Below are 19,851 nucleotides of genomic sequence, written 5' to 3' on the forward strand. Positions count from 1 at the left end.
TTACTGTAAAAAAAGTGAAATATGCATGTCAGGAATAGCAACATTCAGAAAACACAGCCTCCCCACACAGCCAAAAAGTAGAGAGTAAATTCAATTTCATGAACATCTGATGTAAAAGTATTTTTCTAAATGGTGATTAATACATTTGTTCATGATGAATGTGTAAAATTCAAATAGCAAGTAAATGGTTTCAATGGATATTAAGTTTGGAGATCAAATACCAGTTTTACTTTGTTTTAAGACTTGATTGTGCCAAATATCTTTTTGTGTTATTATGATTTTCTCAGGTCAAGCTGAAATGAGATTACAACCTAGTTATGTTTTAATGTTTCATTTGTGCCAAATAATTGATTGTGTTATACTGATCACTTATCAGTATTTTTTGTGAATTTTCTATCAGTTTTATGTTTTTGATTGACATAATTGTGCCAAATGCCTATATTTTGTGTTACTGTGATTTTCTAAGCGATATTGAATTTTTTTAAAGTACATTCTGTTATGTTTCAACTATTGAAGCCTATCTTCATTTTCTTTGAAAAATCAAAGGCCCATTTACCATCATGAAAACTGTAAGAGTTTAGTCAACATTGTCAAGGATTTTGCCAGTCATTTTTAGATCTTAATAACCGCACCCACACAGACTGAATGATTTTACCTTGATAATATTTACCATCAGGAGTGTATACGTAAAGTTTTTCTAAGAGTTCGTCTGAATGATGGCCCTTTTTCTCAGTTAAATAATTTAATAATTACCAAGAACATTGATAGCTCTTGTTTGTATTATACATTCTAGTCATATTTTAAATATGTTGTATGTTCTGCTACTTGGTGCGTCTTTCAGACTTAGGGAAGATCAAATGCAAGATTAACTTTTTTGAATGACTACACATACCAAATAGCTTATTATTTGTTTTGCTGTGATTTTCAACCCATATTGTAATGAGATCACATTATAATCATGTTTGAATTATTTTAGGCTCAACTATTCAAATAAAATGCAGGAGTTTCTTTGACTTTGGAGTATGGTTTTAGACCATTGAAATTTCAAATGCGTAACATTTCCAGCCTCTATTAGCTCAAGGGTTTTTCTTCTTTAAAAAGATATGGTCAAAATGACCATGTCTAATCCACAAATTGATTTACATAGCTGTTACAAAAGAGCATTGAAAATAGTTGAGCATGCTGTACTAACCACATGTTGTTTTATAAGTTTTAGACGTTTTTAAAATAATGTTATCATATACATGTATTGACTTTATGCATGGCAAAAGTGAAAATAATATTCTGCATCTGTAAAAATGCATTGTTTTTTATGTCACTTGCTGCAGAAATTTTGGAAAAAAAAAAACCTGGATTTTATTTAAAATATTTCCCAAGTATTCCAATGTTTTCATAGTCAGAAAAGTATGGATTTGTTGGGTTTGAATAAATTTTGAATTAATAATACTGCTATTGGTCCATGTTGGATTACTTAGGTATTCCAGTGTATTCTCATTTGGAAAAGTATGGATTTTTTAGGAACATAATGAAGTTTCAAGTTTGGATTACTATGGAATTCTTGGGAAAATTTGGTGCCAATACCGCCATTGTTTTCCAAAGTTTTCCAACAGAGAATTCCTAGGATTTCCAGTGTTTTCTCACTTGAAAAAGTATGGATTTGTTAGGAACTTGATGAAGTTTCAGGTTTGGATTACTTTGGAATTCTTAGGAAAATTTGGTGCCAATACCGCCATTGTTTTCCCAAGTTTTCCAACAGAGAATTCCTATAATTTCTTAGGAATTCTTTGGATATCTAAAGGATTTATTCCATAGAAAGCATTAGAAAACTAAACAATTCTAAGGAAATCCAACCAAAAATTCGCAAGGGATATGCTCTTTCAGACCTTTGACCAATCTGTTATTATTTGTTGCTGATCTCCCATTTTGTCATGAAAATATAATACTGAAGCTATCCAGTTCGGCCTGGTGTCTGCGTGAGAATGACATAATGTGTATAATTAATTGAGGTATTGTTATAGAAACTATTTGCCTTATAAATACTTATAGCTACCTTAAACATTTTTTTTTTTCAAAAATGCATACAAAATTGAAACATTTACTGGTAAATAAATAGTATGTCGGTCATACAGAGTCTTCTAATTATCTATTTCAGGCCACTGTCAATGTTCAGTACATCAAAGCAATTGAAAAGAACAAACCAATCATGACCAAGTTTGGACCAAGATCAATAACTACAGCCATAGTAGCAGATGCTTCCCAAACAATGAAGCTTGTCATATGGTCACATGAGCTGCTTGAACAACTACGTGAAGGTGGATTCTATTGTATATCTTTCCTCAGGGTAAAAATGTTTGAGAAAGGACAGCTTAATACAACTCCGCAAACAAAGGTAATTCCCATACCACCATTTGAAGATGTAAAATCAGACATCGAAGAAATTTGCCACGAACAAGTGATTAACGTGCAGCTTCAGTCTGTACAAGTACTGAAGAAGATCTCATGCCCCATTTGTTTCAAAATACTAGATTCAAACGAATACCAACAGCCACTTGTTCGCTGTTCCAGTTGCAATTTCAAAGTCCTCACCACTTCCTTGCCAACTCAGATCTCTGTTGTAGCTTACGCACAGATTGATGGTCAACAAAAGAAACTACAGGTTTCAACAGAAGCTGTAGAAACCCTTGTGACTGCAGAAAGTAAACCAGAATTAAAAGATGACCTTGATGCATTTGAAGACTTTCTTATTTTGAACAAATTTGAAATTCACCTGTCTACTGAGAACATTGTTACAAAAATGAGAAAATGTTGAATACTCCTACTGCTCTACTTGATGCTCTTGATATAAAAAAGAAATGGTCTACGGTAACGGTTTTATTAATGCAACTTAGTGGAAGAGAGACTTTTTTACTATAGTTTATTTCGTTCTCTGTATTGTCAAGATTTATCATCTGTTTAGTGTTTTTAATGCCAAATGCATATTTCCAATGACTTCATAATAAAAAAATTATTGTTGCATAGGTAAAGTTTTTCAATTCACTGACATTGAATCATGATTATGTAAACGCCCAAGCTCCTCATTGGCCACCGCGTAATGAGTGATGAACCTCTCATTAAGTACCACTATTTAGCTAGTTGATACAATTATGATTGTGCTGCCATTAGTTGATACAATTATGATTGAGGGACCATTTCAAATTCAAGTCATTGTTAATAGGCAACACTATGTGCTATGTTTTACTTATAGAAATTTAGTGCCAAATGCTTGTAAATTTTGAAATACTGTTTTTCACTTATTCACCTTGTACTTTTACAATACTGTTGAGGAAAGTAAACTACTGTTACACAAGTAAGGTACATCTTGATGGTTTATTAGTACCTTAACTAAATGTTGCATTAAACATACGTCAAAAAATAATGTAAGATGTGGCGTGCCATGCAAAAATAAAAGCACTCCGGTGCACCTTGTACTTTAACAATCCTGTTGAGGACTGTAAACTTCCATTACACTATTTTTTGCTTATACATTTCCTATATTTCCGATTGCACATGTGTCAAAAAATAACATACAATGCGGCATGCTATGCAAAATAAAAAAAACTCAAGCGTATTTATATATTTTCGATCTGACAAGCAGTTCGCATCTTTCTCAATTATTATAAACTATGTAATTAAAGTTCTGTGGTCAGCTATATTTTATTTGTAGAATTTTCTTGCCAAATGCTTGTCAATTTTGTAATACTGTTTTACTGTTCATTCACTTTGTACTTTTACAATACTGTTGAAGACTGTAAACTTTTATTACACAAGTTTATGTTAGTACATTTCCTGTACTTCCCATTGAACATGTGTCAAAAATTAATGTAATATACGACATGCTGTACACATATTAAAAAAACCTCCTTAGTGTTTATATATTTTCAATCTCACAAGCAGTTTGCATCTTTCTACATTGTTATAAACTATGTAATTTGAGTTCTACAGTCAACTATATTTTGTTTGTAGAATTTTCTTGCCAAATGCTTGTCAATTTTGTAATACTGTTTTACTGTTCATTCACTTTGTACTTTTACAATACTGTTGAAGACTGTAAACTTTTATTACACAAGTTTATGTTAGTACATTTCCTGTACTTCCCATTGAACATGTGTCAAAAATTAATGTAATATACGACATGCTGTACACATATTAAAAAAACCTCCTTAGTGTTTATATATTTTCAATCTCACAAGCAGTTTGCATCTTTCTACATTGTTATAAACTATGTAATTTGAGTTCTACAGTCAACTATATTTTACTTGTAGAATTTTCTTGCCAAATGCTTGTCAATTTTGTAATACTGTTCTACTGTTCATTCACTTTGTACTTTTACAATACTGTTGAAGACTGAAAACTTTTATTACACAAGTTTATGTTGGTACATTTCCTGTACTTCCCATTGAACATGTGTCAAAAATTAATGTAATATACGACATGCTGTACACATATTAAAAAAACCTCCTTAGTGTTTATATATTTTCAATCTCACAAGCAGTTTGCATCTTTCTACATTGTTATAAACTATGAAATTTGAGTTCTACAGTCAACTATATTTTACTTGTAGAATTTTCTTGCCAAATGCTTGTCAATTTTGTAATACTGTTTTACTGTTCATTCACTTTGTACTTTTACAATACTGTTGAAGACTGTAAACTTTTATTACACAAGTTTATGTTAGTACATTTCCTGTACTTCCCATTGAACATGTGTCAAAAATTAATGTAATATACGACATGCTGTACACATATTAAAAAAACCTCCTTAGTGTTTATATATTTTCAATCTCACAAGCAGTTTGCATCTTTCTACATTGTTATAAACTATTTAATTTGAGTTCTACAGTCAACTATATTTTACTTGTAGAATTTTCTTGCCAAATGCTTGTAAATTTTGTAATACTGTTTTACTGTTCATTCACTTTGTACTTTTACAATACTGTTGAAGACTCTAAACTTTTAGTTCGATATTGGGTCATCTGGGGTCAAAAACTAGGACACCAGGTCAAATCAAAGGAAAAACTTGTTAACACTCTAGAGGTCACAATTTTGACCTAATCTTAAGGTTTCGATGGAGGCCTTGAGAAACAAAAATCAAACAACACCAAATCATAGAAAGAAAGAGTTGTTTGACATGAAAATTGAATAGCATGTAAAACATGTATATTACTTTACGAAACAAGTGTCAGTATACTGATATAAACATTGAATTTCGGAAAAGAGCTGCCCAAAGGGCTCCACTTCCGGACAGTTAAACGCCTTTAAAAAACTCACCATTTCAAAGAACTGTTACACATGTTTGTTTTGATGCATTTGCAATAGCGTGCGAGTGGTGAAATTTCACGTAACAAGGTGGAACATAGTTTTTCAGCAATTGTTTATCTTTTTTTCTTTACAAATGGCATTCATTTTCAAAGGGAGACAACTTTTTCTCAAAGATTACTTAGAATAATCGGAAAAAGTTGTTTCCCTTTGAAAATGAATGCCATTTGTACTTAAAATAATCGGGAACAGTTGTCTCCCTTTGAAAATGAATGCCATTTGTAAAGAAATAAAGATAAACAATTGCTGAAAACTGTGTTCCACCTTGTTATGCGAAATTTCACCACTCGCACGCTATTGCAAATGCATCAAAACGAACATGTGTAACAGTTCTTTGAAAATGGTGAGTTTTTAAAGGCGTTTAACTGTCCGGAAGTGGAGCCCCTTTAGGCAGCCCTTTTCTGGAATTCAATGTTTATATCAGTATACTGACACTTGTTTCGTAAAGTAATATACATGTTTTTCATGCTGTTCAATTTTCATGCCAAACAACTCTTTCTTTCTATGCTTTGGTGTTGTTTGATTTTTGTTTCTCAAGGCCTCCATCGAAACCTTAATGAAACTTGATCAGAATGTTACTCTCAATAAAATCTCGGACGATTTCGATATTGGGTCATCTGGGGTCAAAAACTAGGTCACCAGGTCAAATCAAAGGAAAAGCTTGTTAACGCTCTGGAGGTCACAATTTTGGCCCAATCTTAATGAAACTTGGTCAGAATGTTACATTCAATAAAATCTTGGATGAGTTTGATACTGGGTTATGTGGGGTCAAAAACTAGGTCACGAGGTCAAATCAAAGGAAAAGCTTGTTAACACGTAGAGGTCACATTTAAGACTATATCTTCATGAAACTTGGTCAGAATGTTAATCTTGATGATCTCAAGGTCCATTTTGAATCTGGGTCATGAAGGGTCAAAAACTAGGTCACTAGGTCAAATCAAAGGAAAAGCTAGTTAACACTGTAGAGGCTACATTTATGACCATATCTTAATGAAACTTGGTCAGAATGCTTATCTTGATGATCTATAGGTCAAGTTTAAATCTGGGTCAGGTGGGGTCAAAAACTAGGTCATTAGGTCAAATCAAAGGAAAAGCTTGTTAACACTCTAGAGACCACATATATGACTGTATCTTTATGAAACTTGATCAGAATGTTAATCTTGATAATATTTAGGTCAGGTTTGAATCTGGGTCATCTGGGGTCAAAAACTAGGTCACCGGGTCAAATCAAATTAAAAGGTAGTTTACACTTTAGAGGCTACATTTATGACCATATCTTAATGAAACTTGGTCAGAATGTTGATCTTGATGATCTTTAGGTCAATAGGTCAGGTGAGTGATACCAGGCTGTCTAGCATACCCTGACAAAAAATTAGGGCTAATTTTAGGGCAATTTGTACAAAAAAAATAGGGCTAAAATTAGGAATATGGTACAATTTTAAGGAAATTTTAGGGCTAAATTTAGGAATTTTCAAATTAAAATATGGACTTTAAAGACCATGTAATGTGCTTACCTTTATGTGACTGACATAAAAGTAACTCACAAATAGTGCTTTATTTACAGAAAAGGCGTCTACCACTGGTAAACTGCTTTGAACTGTGCTAAACTGTTTTTTTTCTGAATTAGAAGAACTTTAAAACAACATTTAAAACATTTTCTGTTTTTGATCACTGCAAAAAAGTTAAAAAATTAGGAATTTTTGTGAAAAAATAGGGCCTTTTTAGGAATTTCCTTTGATTTTTTAAAAAAAATAGGAATTTTAGCCAAATTGAAAAAAATAGGAAAAAGTAGGAATTTTAGGGACGTTAGACAGCCTGTGATACAGGGCCTTCATGGCCCTCTAGTTGTATAAAGAGGTGAAACCTGGAGCAAATATTTTTATGGTATATGAGATGATTATTGAAAGGAGGAGAATGTGTGTAGGCGCTGGGGAGCTCTTTGGTAGATCACCAGAACAGTTAGTAGTCTGAGGGTCAGGATAAATGTCACGTGATGTGTTTTTCTAAGTATTAAAATTTAGTTAAACATCTTTGGACCTATTACATAAGGAAGTGTCTAGCTTTAAGGTAACTGGGCCCCTAGCCTGCTCTCTGGGGGATTTCTTGCAGTCAATTTTATTAATTAATTGTCACATGCCAAATATCAAGGCTCTACGTCTTGCGGTTTTGGACAAGGAGATTTTAAAAGTTTTTCCTTTCGGTTGCCATGGCAACCAGAGTTCTGCATGGAATTAAATTCTTTGAACAATTTTGAAAGAGGACCACCCAAGGATCATTCCTGTGAAGTTTGGTGTAATTCTGCCCAGTGGTTTTCAAAAAGAAGATTTTTTTAGAAAATGTTGACGGACACACGACACACGACGGACATTGAGCGGTCACAAAAGCTCACCATGAGCCTTTGGCTCTGGTCAGCTAAAAAGAGGTATTCTATAACATTGACGATGTGGAAGTCTTCAGGAAAAATTGTTGATGCTTCATGCAATTGTAAAGCATCCAGCATGGTATGTTGTAGCCATGTAGCTGCCTTGATGGACAACAGCATCAGCAAGTAAACTGTGCAAATGGAATGTGGGCAGCAAACCAAAGCAAAGTGTCAATCACAACCTTGTCACAGTGCCACATACTCTAAAAAATTAAAGCCAGGTTGGATTATTAACTTTGACCCTAGACCAGATACCAGCAATGGACAAGAATCTGCCAATGGATTTATTACTGACCTACCATTGACTGGCACTACTAGCATGTTTGAGCAAGTATAAGAGATTGAATACAGTAATTATGAAATTGAAACAGCATCTTTGGCTGATTTATAGAAGTTCAGAGGATTATCTACTGAGCCCTAATACAACATATGTTGAAAGTTTCAACAATGTCGTGAACATATTCAAAGATAAAAGGACAGCTTTCAGCGATATGCAATACAATATGAGATCCCAACTTGCAGTTCTGCATTGGAATGAAAATGTCGATAGAAACTATACTTCCATTCGGAACCCAAGGGACGACTGGGCACGACGAAGACAAAAGAGAAAGAAAAACTACAAAGCTGTAGGTTACAAATACAGAAAAAGCATTTGGGACTGTTTATGAAATCAATATTTGAAAACAGACGACGCAGGCAATAAATGCACAAAAATAAAAAAACAACAACAAATGACAGTGACATTCTAAATTTTTTTCTAGATTTTCAATGTTTAGAAAGTGTTTTTTTAAAACTTTTTTGAAACCAATCATTGGTATGCAAAATGGATTATATAATATAATTATCATTCCTGAATACTACTCTTTGGATATGCAAGTATCCCCATCAGACTGTTACAGTTAAAATGTTAGTAATTATCATTTACAATAAATTGTAAGTCTAGAGACATCCATTGTTGATCATTATTAATGAACATTATATACTATAGAGTAGATTTAAATGAAACTTCTCAAATGTAAATCAAGATACTGTCTATTACATAGGCAAATAAAATGTATATGGCCATGTGCTTTTTTTTAGGTATTTTTTACACGATTAAGAGATCCGTAAATTTTGAGAAAATGTTGTGCAAGTCGTTCCCTGCCACAAAGGAAGTGTGGAATGTTAAGGTCAATCTTTGGTGACATAAGAATGTCCGGTATCAAAAATCCATGATCGGCTATTACCAAATCTCCTGGTTCTAACAAGTCAGCAAGTCCCGATTTACTAAATATTTCCTTAATCTGAAATGCTTGCCTCATACATATCTGAGAGGATTATTTTACCCTTCCAATCCTTTAACCTTTACCCTGCTAAATTTATAAAATGGACTGTTCCATCATTCAATTTGGGCAGTACCACTTTTTATTCGAAGGGATGTTCACTGAAAATTTACTGACTGAATAGCGAACAGTGCAGACCAGGATTCTGTGCAGGCTGATCTTGGTCTGCACTGGTTGCAAAGGCAGAATCACTTGCCACCAGCAGGCTAAAGGTTAAGCCATTAATGGATTCCCCTAGACATTTGAAGAGATTGATGAATTATGATAAATCAGATGGATAATTTTACTGTCTAGTTTGTACATATTATACAAAACAAACAAACTGAGCAATATTAAAAGTAGCACAATGAATGCTGACATTTCAGATGAAGTTCAAAGTGGTCTACCAGCTCCGCCTTTGAAGTATAAGAAAGGACAAGAAAAGGTCTTAAATTCTTAGGAAGCCAATATGAGACACTGGCCACAGAGTCACTTATTCACAAAGGTGGTCTCCAAAGAATACAGCCCAGGGACACATACAACATGTGGGGTCTCAGACCCCACAAAAACAAAGAAGTCAAGAATGCACAGATGGTATCTCGCATTCCCCTTGGATGACTCAAACGTGCAAGGACAGGAACTCCATTTCACCTGAAAATCTGAGACGTTCACCAAGGAAGATAGCTCAGGGAAAATTGTGCCTTTTCAACCTGCCGTCAAACCATTCCAACTAATCATCAGAGAAGCCGTTAACCAGAGGACAGATTAAGGAAGACAAATTCATCGCTCTATCCCATGCCAGATGCTAATAAGTTTAGTATTAAACTGCAGTTAACATTTAACCATTTTGTTAGTTGTTACATAACAACATGTTGATACAATTTACATATTTCCTAGCGGCCTTGTGTTTTTAAAATGTGATGGATTGTTTGCAATTTTTGAGCTTCACCTTTTGTTCAATAAAGCTTACTTTATAGTTCAGGTTCCTTGCTAGTAGTACTTGCAAAAAAAAGTCATGAGGTACTTTTTATTTTTAGGATTCCAGAAGAGAGTAATATCACTTCTTGTTGAAAAACGCAGTCTTGCAGCAGGAGGTGGTATTGGGGGTCCTAATGTAAATGTAGCAGGATAACTAGGGGAAGAAATTGACCAAGCCACAACTATGGAAGAATTTGTTGAGGTGGAGGAGGGTCTGAAAGAGCCAGGAGCTAGACAGAAAATGTTATTCTCTAACATTTTCAATAAATGCTAACAACAAAAATTATACATGTTTATTATTTATCCTTTGTGATGCCTAGTCCCTTCAACAGAAAAATTTACTGCATCTCAAATAAATTGGTTATTAGATGAACTACACAATGCTTTATACTGGCTTGAGAGATGCAGCATTGAATATAACTTCATGACAGGCAAGTGCAAGCCATTTTTGGACATACCTATGAAAGAAAGCTATGTTTATGAGTGTCTAATGAAACAAAGTAAGTATGACAATGACTGTGAAGCTATCCTCAGTGTTGTGTTGCCAGCATTATCGCAATATGTGAACAGACAATTTGGTGACTTTCTCCAAGATGGTAAATTTGCAGCACCATCTGAAGAGCAGAACAATAAATATCCATATTTCAGGTATAAAACGGACAAAGAAAGAAACAGACAGACAGGAAACAGTCGTCAGTCATGGAGATATTTTGATGTGATGGAAGAAATGTTTGCTGGTGATCCAGCAGTTATACCAGTGACTGTTGTGTCCTCAATGTGTGTAGAGTCTGTACCAGCGGTTGATACTTCTCAGATAACTGAAGAGGAACCATCTAATGAACAGCCTTTCACATCCATACCACATGCCCCATGAAAATGTCACTGCTCAAGTATATACAAAGAACCACCTCAATGGTTTGAGAAGTATCAGCTGGATCAGCAGCAGATGCATGAAGAGCGCATGGGTTTAGAATGTCAGTGAGTCAGTGCACTAGAAACTTTAGTAAAGTTGCTCCAGGAGAAGCAGTAGATTTTCAAAAGAATTTAGCACAATAAATGCATTAAATTCATTTCTCTACAAAAAAAACTTCATACTTTTTTGCATGTAATGAGTTTTGTTTTTTTTCAGTGTAAGAAAGATCTTATAACTACCAGCATTTATCTTATAAAATAGAGTCATCGGAAATTTAGAATTAGCTGTGTATTTTTATATGCGGTCTCTAAACATCTTAAAATTGCAAAAAATGTAGAAACTGCAAAAAGGAATTTAAAACTTTACAAAAATTGAGAAGACACTTTTTAGTTTATAGACCTTTATATTTTGGAAATCATGTGTGTTTAACTTGTGAAAAGAGATACGATACTTATAGACTACTGAAACATTGTTTTTCGAATAAACACAAAAAAGGAGTCAATGCAAGTTATTTGGCATAACAAAGTAGAAATACATACTTTGGAGACAAGAACAATCATTTTTATATACAAAAGAATGTTAAATTTAGCAAAATGGACATAAGTTATTTAATAAGTCAACCTGTCATAACAAATTCAGACAGAAACAACTACCAATAAGATGGAGAATGCTGTTGGAAATACTACCCCTGTGAAAAAGGTTCATGAACTTCATGAATTTATTCATGAATTTGTAAGAATTCATGAATTTCATGAATTATCCAAAAAGTTCATGAACTACAAGGAAAAGTTCACTTACTTAAATTCATGAAGTCTCAAGTTCATGAATATTACTTTAATTTCATGAACTTGTAAATGTAGTTCATGAACATTTCAGGAAATCCATTGAATAATTTAAGAAATTCATTAACTTGATAATGACTGCAATTGTGATTCATGAACTACAGGAAAAGATTCATGAACTTAAGTCATTTTAAAAAAGTTCATGAACCTTAAAACAAAAAATTCACTTAGTTTTTAAAGATGTTGTAGATGATCGACAAGAAAAGGTTCATAAACCTAAATTTTAGTGAATGTGAAGGAAGTCCAATAATGGTTAAAGAAACAGTACCGATGCTACCCAATGCTACATATTAAATATCTAAGGTCTTGGGAAAATGGCTTCACACAAGATTTCTGAATTTTCCATACATAACTATGTAAAACAAGAGACCCCCTGAGGTGTGATAAATTTTGTACCCGCGGGATTATTTGAACAAACTTGTTAAAGGACCATTTCTATGACAATGCTAAACACCTAATATTTAAGCTCTGTGCAAATTAGTTTCACACATTAAAAATTCTAAAGATTTCCCATAACTCTCTGTAAAATTCTAGAGACAATTATCTGACCCAAGTGAAATGCAAATGGAACCAAACTTTCACATCCACCTAAGAATTGACCTTTTTGGGTTTTAACCAAATGATTAATGTAAGTGCTACTGTGCACACAGACTAGAAAGCATTTTGTGTGATTTAAGTAGGGGAATTCTCCATTGACAATTATGTGACAAGGTGAAGGTAAATTGTAAAAGGAAGTGAGATCTTCTATCCAAAAACAACTGATGTAATTGGCTTTTAATTTAAAATAAATGAAAATGTGAGAGTGCACACAAGCTAATTCTTATTTTAATACAAGTTATTTGCAAATTCAATTGAAAACAAGACATTAAGAAATGAAGTTGTTATGCAACACAAGCTAAAACCAACAATTTTGGGATCTTAAAGGACTATAATTTTTACATTTATGATACCTTATCATTATAGCTGGATTTCGAACTTGACCAAGATCTTAAACAGAGTACATGTTATTTGCAAGTTTGCTTATAATCAAACATAGATTAAGTCAGAACAGAAATGAAACGAAGCTAAATGTGGACAAACACACAACAACACTAAAAGTTGCACCCGAGCATTGCTCAGGTGAACTAAAAATATGAAAACTGGGTTGAGTTTGAATAATTCACAATGAGTATTTTTTAGCCGTTTAGGTTCCCCATCATAAAAGCATGTGTTTAATGTTAAAACAATTTGCCCTAATTATTTTCCTTAATTCTGTATCAAAAAATTTAATGTGACAAAAATTAGAATACCTACATACAATTAAAATTACAATTGAAGGGCTTATTAAAAAAAAAAAGTTTCTTAAAAACTAATATATGTTTTAATATTTTTCCATTTCTGGATCACATTGCAATGAGAATTACTTCAACAAATGCTGATTGATGTTCAAGCAATTGAAAATGATTTTTGAACAACTTTCACGTAAGCCCAAGCGACAACTCCACTTACACTTCTTGTGACAAGTCAACTATTAAGTCCACTCCCAGTGACAAGTCGACTGTACACCTCACTGGAACTGAACCTGATGCAGAAAATTAAAGGCGATCAAGATCGATTAAAATTTCTTTGAAGAAATATATTCACAGATGATGAACTAAAAAACCTTTCACGAACTGGGATCAGAGCTGTTAAAACAGGAGAAACACCTCGCCCACCAATTGATCCACAAAAATTTGAACAATTAAGAAAAGAGGTGAAGAAATATTGTCAATATGAGAAGGAACAATTTCTAAAAGAATTTGAAAACTTTAAGAAAATTTTGAGGAAAAAACGTGTTTAAAAATGTCAAAATAAAGAATAAAGTTTTCATTGGTTTAATATACATAAAGGAATAAAAAGCAGTAGTTGACATACTTCGGGGGAATTTGTCATCACTAGTGACAGCTCTTGTATGGTTATTTATATATATATTTTTTTTTTGTTGGATTTAATGTCGCACCGACACATGATAGGTCATATGGCAACTTACTAGCTTTAATGGTGGAGGAAGACCCAAGGTGCCCCTCCGTGCATTATTTCATCACGAGTGGGTAAATGGGGACCGGGACCAATATGAGACTAATCTTTTTGCACCTATGTTTTCTTTTGCTTTCTTTGTTGTTTTTTTCAGGGTAGGGGAAATAACTGTGTTCAAGTGGGTGAGTGAGCTTTCATGATATCAGTTGGATGGATCTGGAAAACAAACACATTGTAAAATCAGAGGAATCACACTTAGTTACAGAAATTTACAAACCATCAATTTTGATGTAATGAAGACAATGGTACTTGATAGTTCCGAAGAATCAATAACAGTTAAGGATCCTCTCAAAATTAGTAGAGAAAGAAATAGTACAAAACTTTTAACTATGTCACAAAACAAAGATTACAGACTAGTGTTTGACAAGCGAGTCATTCATGAAAACTTCATCTCTTATCCATATGGATTTTAACAGATATAAAGACAATATTGGTTGTACTGAACATTGGCAAAATAGACTTTCCCAGTTGAATGAACAATGTGTTTATTGATCGTTATCAAAGACGAATGGATTAAGTGTAATTGCAAATAAAAGATTTCAGTGGTGTGCAATTAAAGATTATGAAGTATATTGAACTTTCTTTCTATGTGAATAGTTTTCATATATATTGTACATAAGCTGTTATACTTGTGTATTGTAGTCCTAATAAAAAGAATAGAAAATGTATGCTGTTTCTTATTGATCTGTGTCTTAACATTGATCAACTATATGCCTGTACATGTATATACTTGTAACAGAACTCTCACAGTTGGTATTATGTTTATATGGCCCTTGTATCAACCGATGTAACCATACTATATTGAACCTAGACTCCATAGCCTACCATACTGGGTGGATATGTACTGCTATTTGTACATTTGGATGGGCATATTTGCATTTCTTAATCATGTATACACGTGATTGATCTACCTTTAAAACAGAATTCATCAAAACTCCATTCTAATATCAATACAATCAGCCAAGCCAAGCAATCAATATAGCCTAAAAGATGAAGCGTAACATTGTTGTACGCTCCTTATGTACTGAAAGTTTCCTACTCTGAAAATACCCTCCGAGACCAAGATGGCGGCTTTATATAGAATATATAGGGAAAATGATGACGTCACATTCCCTGAAGAGAGGCACATGACTACTTTTATAGACCTTTATATTTTAGATATTATGTGTTTAACTTGTGAAAAGAGATACGATACTTAGACTACTGAAACATTGTTTTTCGAATAAACACAAAAAAGGAGTCAATGCAAGTTATTTGGCATAACAAAGTAGAAATACATACTTTGGAGACAAGAACAATCATTTTTATATACAAAACAATGTTAAATTTAGCAAAATGGACATAAGTTATTTAATTAGTCAACCTGTCATAACAAATTCAGACTTAGAAACAACTACCAATAAGAGGGAGAATGCTGTTGGAAATACTACCCCTGTGAAAAAGGTTCATGAACTTCATGAATTTATTCATGAATTTGTAAGATATATTATTATATTATTTGAACAAACTTGTTAAAGGACCATTTCTATGACAATGCTACACACCTAATATTTAAGCTCTGTGCAAATTAGTGTCACACATTAAAATTTCTAAAGATTTCCCATAACTCTCTGTAAAATTCTGGACAATTATCTGACCCAAGTGAAATGCAAATGGAACCAAAACCTTTACATCCATCTAAGAATGGACCTTTTTTGGGTTTTAATCAAATGATTAATGTAAGTGCTACTGTGCACACAGACCAGAAAGCATTTTATGTGATTTTAGTAGGGGATTACTCCATTGACAATTATGTGACTGTGCTGGATTGAAATTTAGTATTGTGTAACCTAATAGCCGGCTTGGATTTTTTCCGCTGCGTAGTCGTTCTGGTTTTAGGCACATCACGTGACTTGCATTTCGTAGCATGCTGCAACAGTAAAATTTTGTTAGAAACCAGCCTGTAATTACTCTTAGATGCCTTCTCAGTCGCATTGATGTAGGTATTTTAAGAAAACATTATCCCCTACTGTTATTCTGCTTGTAATTTGTAACTATGAGAGTTGTATGAACATTTTATTCAAGAATGTTGAATTGGCAGTTCGTACTTCGACTTTTCGTACACAAGTAAATCTGGGAAATTTATATTTTAAACACCGTAAATGTTACTTAAATGGGTAAATTTATTTATTTGTCAGGTTTACAAACTACATATAAAATATTCAAAAGGTTTTTTATTGAAAAGAGAAATTTGCAGAATAGAATATTAAAACGGCTATGTCATTGTAAAATTGTGTAACTTTGGTAAAGTCTTAGTTTACAAAATGTATTAGTGTTAATAGTAAGACATTCTTTTGTATTGTTTCAGCTTTTACCACAAACACGGCAATATTCATGCACATGAGTACATACACATATGTTCCGTGAATAAATGGGTTTAATACTAGCTGTTCGTTGTTGACTTTCGTTTGTCCTGGGTCCACGGTCCAATAACGAGGCAGCATAGTAAAAGATCGATATTGTTCAAGAAGATTCTATGCATCTTTGAAGTCCGAAGAGGGACAAACACAGTGCTGATGAATAAGTATACATGTATACATTCAGCTCCTAAATGTCTAGAAGTGTACGAACCATAACATACAAAGCTATGGAGAATTATCAAGAAAGAGTGCAGAAATTCGAAGATATCACTGATAAACAATGGGGTTCAGTCCAGCAAATAATCAACGATAATCAAGACCTAACATACTATGATACACTGAAACTGAAAAATGTCAAAGACGAAATTATTAAACAGTTCAACATTGATGAAGCAAAAATTACTGATTATTAAAGATACTTACAAGGTGTCAAGACAACTGAAAGTCTACATTTACTTGAAGATGTGGTTCAATTATCTAACAATAATAGACAAATAACAGATAACTTCCTGAAAAGAATCAGAGAATTCAAACTCCTAAGAGCAGAAAATTCTTCTACAAAAACAGCGCAGTCAAGAAGGTCAACTTCATCAACAAAACTGCAGACATTAAAAACAAAAGCATTGTATGCTGAGAAAACGGCTAAATTAGAACGTCAAAAAGCTTACACAAGATTGTGTCAAATGACCCAGAAGTGATGAAATGTTTCCCCGTAAAAGAGCTTGCCAAAGGTTTAAAGGATCTGGATCTTGATTCTGACAAGTTACCAAGTCAGCGTAGTTTAGGTATTGTCTGGAATATTGTAGAGGATCATTTCTTGTTCAAACCAAATAGTGAGGTTCAACTCTTTACCAAGAGAGGTATTCTGTCTACAATAAACATTATTTTTGATCCTCTAGGCTTTGTATCTCCCATAGTTCTTAAAGGTAGATTTATACTTAGAGATTTAATGTCTTTTAAAGCTTGATTGGGATGAGCCTGCTCCCAATAACATCAGAGAAAAATGGCAGAGTTGGCAGGAAAATCTTAAAGATCTGGAAAAACTTCAGGTTCCAAGATGTTACTTGACTGGGTCTTTAAGTGAAATGGCTAGGGCTGAAATACATACCTTTTCAGATGCATCTGAGAAGGCTGTTTCTGCTGTAGTGTATGTAGTTGGTTTCACTCAAGAAGGAAACAAACATGTTGGTTTTGTTGCAGGTAAAAGCAAACTTGCTCCAGAAAAAGGTCACACAATCCCTAGGTTAGAACTTTGTGCCGCAGTACTAGCTGTCGAGTTATAAAGGTCCGTATCTGAACAGCTACAAGTAGACTTAGCTGATGTAAGATTTTACACTGACAGCAAGGTTGTTTTAGGATATTTGAACAACAGTTCTAGAAGGTTCTACACATATGTCAGTAATCGGGTTCAGAAAATAGTTTCTGTGTCTAGTCCAAATCAGTGGAGTTATGTCAGTTCTGATAAGAATCCGGCTGATATCGGTAGTAGAGGAGCTAGTGTTGCACAGTTGTTTAATAGTTTGTGGTTAAGTGGACCTCAATTCTTGTTGCGGGATGTAGTTTTACCAGAGTACTTTCCTCTTGTAAATCCCCAGAGTGATAAGGAAATCCGTAAAGAGGTAGTTGTTAGTGCCACTAAAGTACTACACCAAAGATCACTGAGTGATAGGTTCGAGCGGTTTTCAACTTGGCAATGTTTAGTGAGAGCTATATCTACACTTAAACATATTGCTAGGTCAGTTCACAGTAGACTTCCTTGTAAATTTGTCCAAAAGACTTGGGCTCATTACAAGAAGCTAGTTTATATGTGTTGCGTACAGTTCAAGGGGACATTTACTCTTGTGAAATAAAGGATCTTTCAAGTGGTAAGAATCTTAGTAGACAAAGTAGTATCTTATCTCTTGACCCTGTGTTTGGTGCTGATGGGTTGTTACATGTAGGTGGTAGGCTTAATCGTGGTGAACTACTAGACAAAGAAAAAAGACCTATTACTGTCACAGGAAAACACTCAGTAGCTAGATTGCTTGTTATACATTACCATATGTCTGTATATCATCAAGGTCGCCATTTCACCGAGGGCGCTTTGAGGACTGCCGGTTTCTGGATTATTGGAGCCAAACAATTGGTTTCTTCTGTTATTCAGAACTGTGTTACATGTAGGAGGTTAAGAGGTTCCTTTGCTAGTCAGAAAATGTCAGACTTACCACTTGACCGGATTCAGCAAGCTTCACCATTTAGTTATGTTGGAGTTGATGTCTTTGGTCCTTGGCAAATTGTCTCGACGTACTAGGGGTGGTCAGGCTTCAAACAAACGTTGGGCAGTTTTATTTACATGTCTCACCATTAGAGCTGTTCACATAGCGATCATTGAAGACCTATCATCCTCGGCATTTATTAATGCTCTTCTTAGGTTCACGTCCATAAGGGGTAAGGTCAAGGTCTATCGATCGGATTGTGGAACAAACTTTGTAGGGGCCATTCATAATATTCAAGCTGAGGCTATTAATGTTGAAGACACTTCCATGCAAAACTACTTGCAACGTTCAGGTTCTACGTGGTTATTCAATAATCCTCATAATTCACACATGGGTGGCAGTTGGGAACGAATGATAGGGGTAGCTCGTAGGATCCTTGAGGCAATGTTGTTACCTGTCAAAACTTTGACTCATGAGGTTTTTACCACCTTTATTTAACAGGTTTCACAATATTAATGGGTTACATGTTAAAATACCATTAAAACACCCATTTTTTACCATGAATCATGCCATTAAAAATTAAGTCTGGTAGCTAAAAAAGTTAATGGCTTTGAAAAAATAGTGAAATTCTGTATATTTTGAATTTAACAGGATTATTCATGGCCCTTAAAATTGATTTAATGCCCATTAAATGTTCAGGTTCTGTACGCTTTCATTTAAGAGTAAATTAAATGGCCCTTAACAGCAATGTGATGCCCATTAAATCCTTCATTCTGTAAAATGTGATTCGTACATTTTCTTGTTTTTGGTTTTTGGCTTGCACTCCCATTGAATGCTTATAATTCCAGTCCCATATTGTTCTAAAATGGACTTTAATCACAATAAATACATACTATGCACACATTATCTATAATATATCATGATGTTATATTTAGTTGCATTAAAGTTATTTCCCCTTGATGCAGTTACGCCATTGTTTTTCAAATGTTTGCCAAATTGTGTTCCTACAAAAAATCGGATTTATTTCAATGAAAGTCGGATGAAAACATATTAATTTATTTGATAACATCAATCTACATTATTTGGGAAAAGGTAAATATGTATTGATGCATGCCACTTTTCTGTTTTTTGTTTCTCCTGTCCAAATAATTAGCATTTGTATAAGAAAAAGGGTGGGGTAAGGAATTTACATTATAAAATGTGCTCAGACCAGTTTAGATTTTCAAATTAAATTTCCAATCCTTGAGTAGAAACTAAGGTTTATAGAGAAGTGAACAGTACACATGATTGTGAAGACTTACAGTCTGACTTAAGGAGGTAGGTTACCTTGTAACAAGGGTAAATTGAAATTAGTTGAACCGCAGCATTCTTTTGTATTTCGTGTAATATGAA

At 33.8% G+C, this 19,851-nt stretch overlaps 1 protein-coding gene across 1 annotated transcript; it reads left to right on the plus strand.

Moving 5' to 3' along the window:
- The first annotated feature begins 1,704 nt into the window (after positions 1-1,704).
- Positions 1,705-3,103, plus strand: LOC123535734 (uncharacterized). The gene has a single exon (XM_053528111.1). The coding sequence runs from the start codon at positions 2,204-2,206 to the stop codon at positions 2,807-2,809; it is 606 nt and encodes a 201-aa protein (XP_053384086.1). The 5' UTR covers positions 1,705-2,203; the 3' UTR covers positions 2,810-3,103.
- Positions 3,104-19,851: the final 16,748 nt, after the last annotated feature.

The sequence above is a fragment of the Mercenaria mercenaria genome, chromosome 17 (genome assembly GCF_021730395.1).
Source record: "Mercenaria mercenaria strain notata chromosome 17, MADL_Memer_1, whole genome shotgun sequence".
NCBI lineage: Eukaryota > Metazoa > Mollusca > Bivalvia > Venerida > Veneridae > Mercenaria > Mercenaria mercenaria.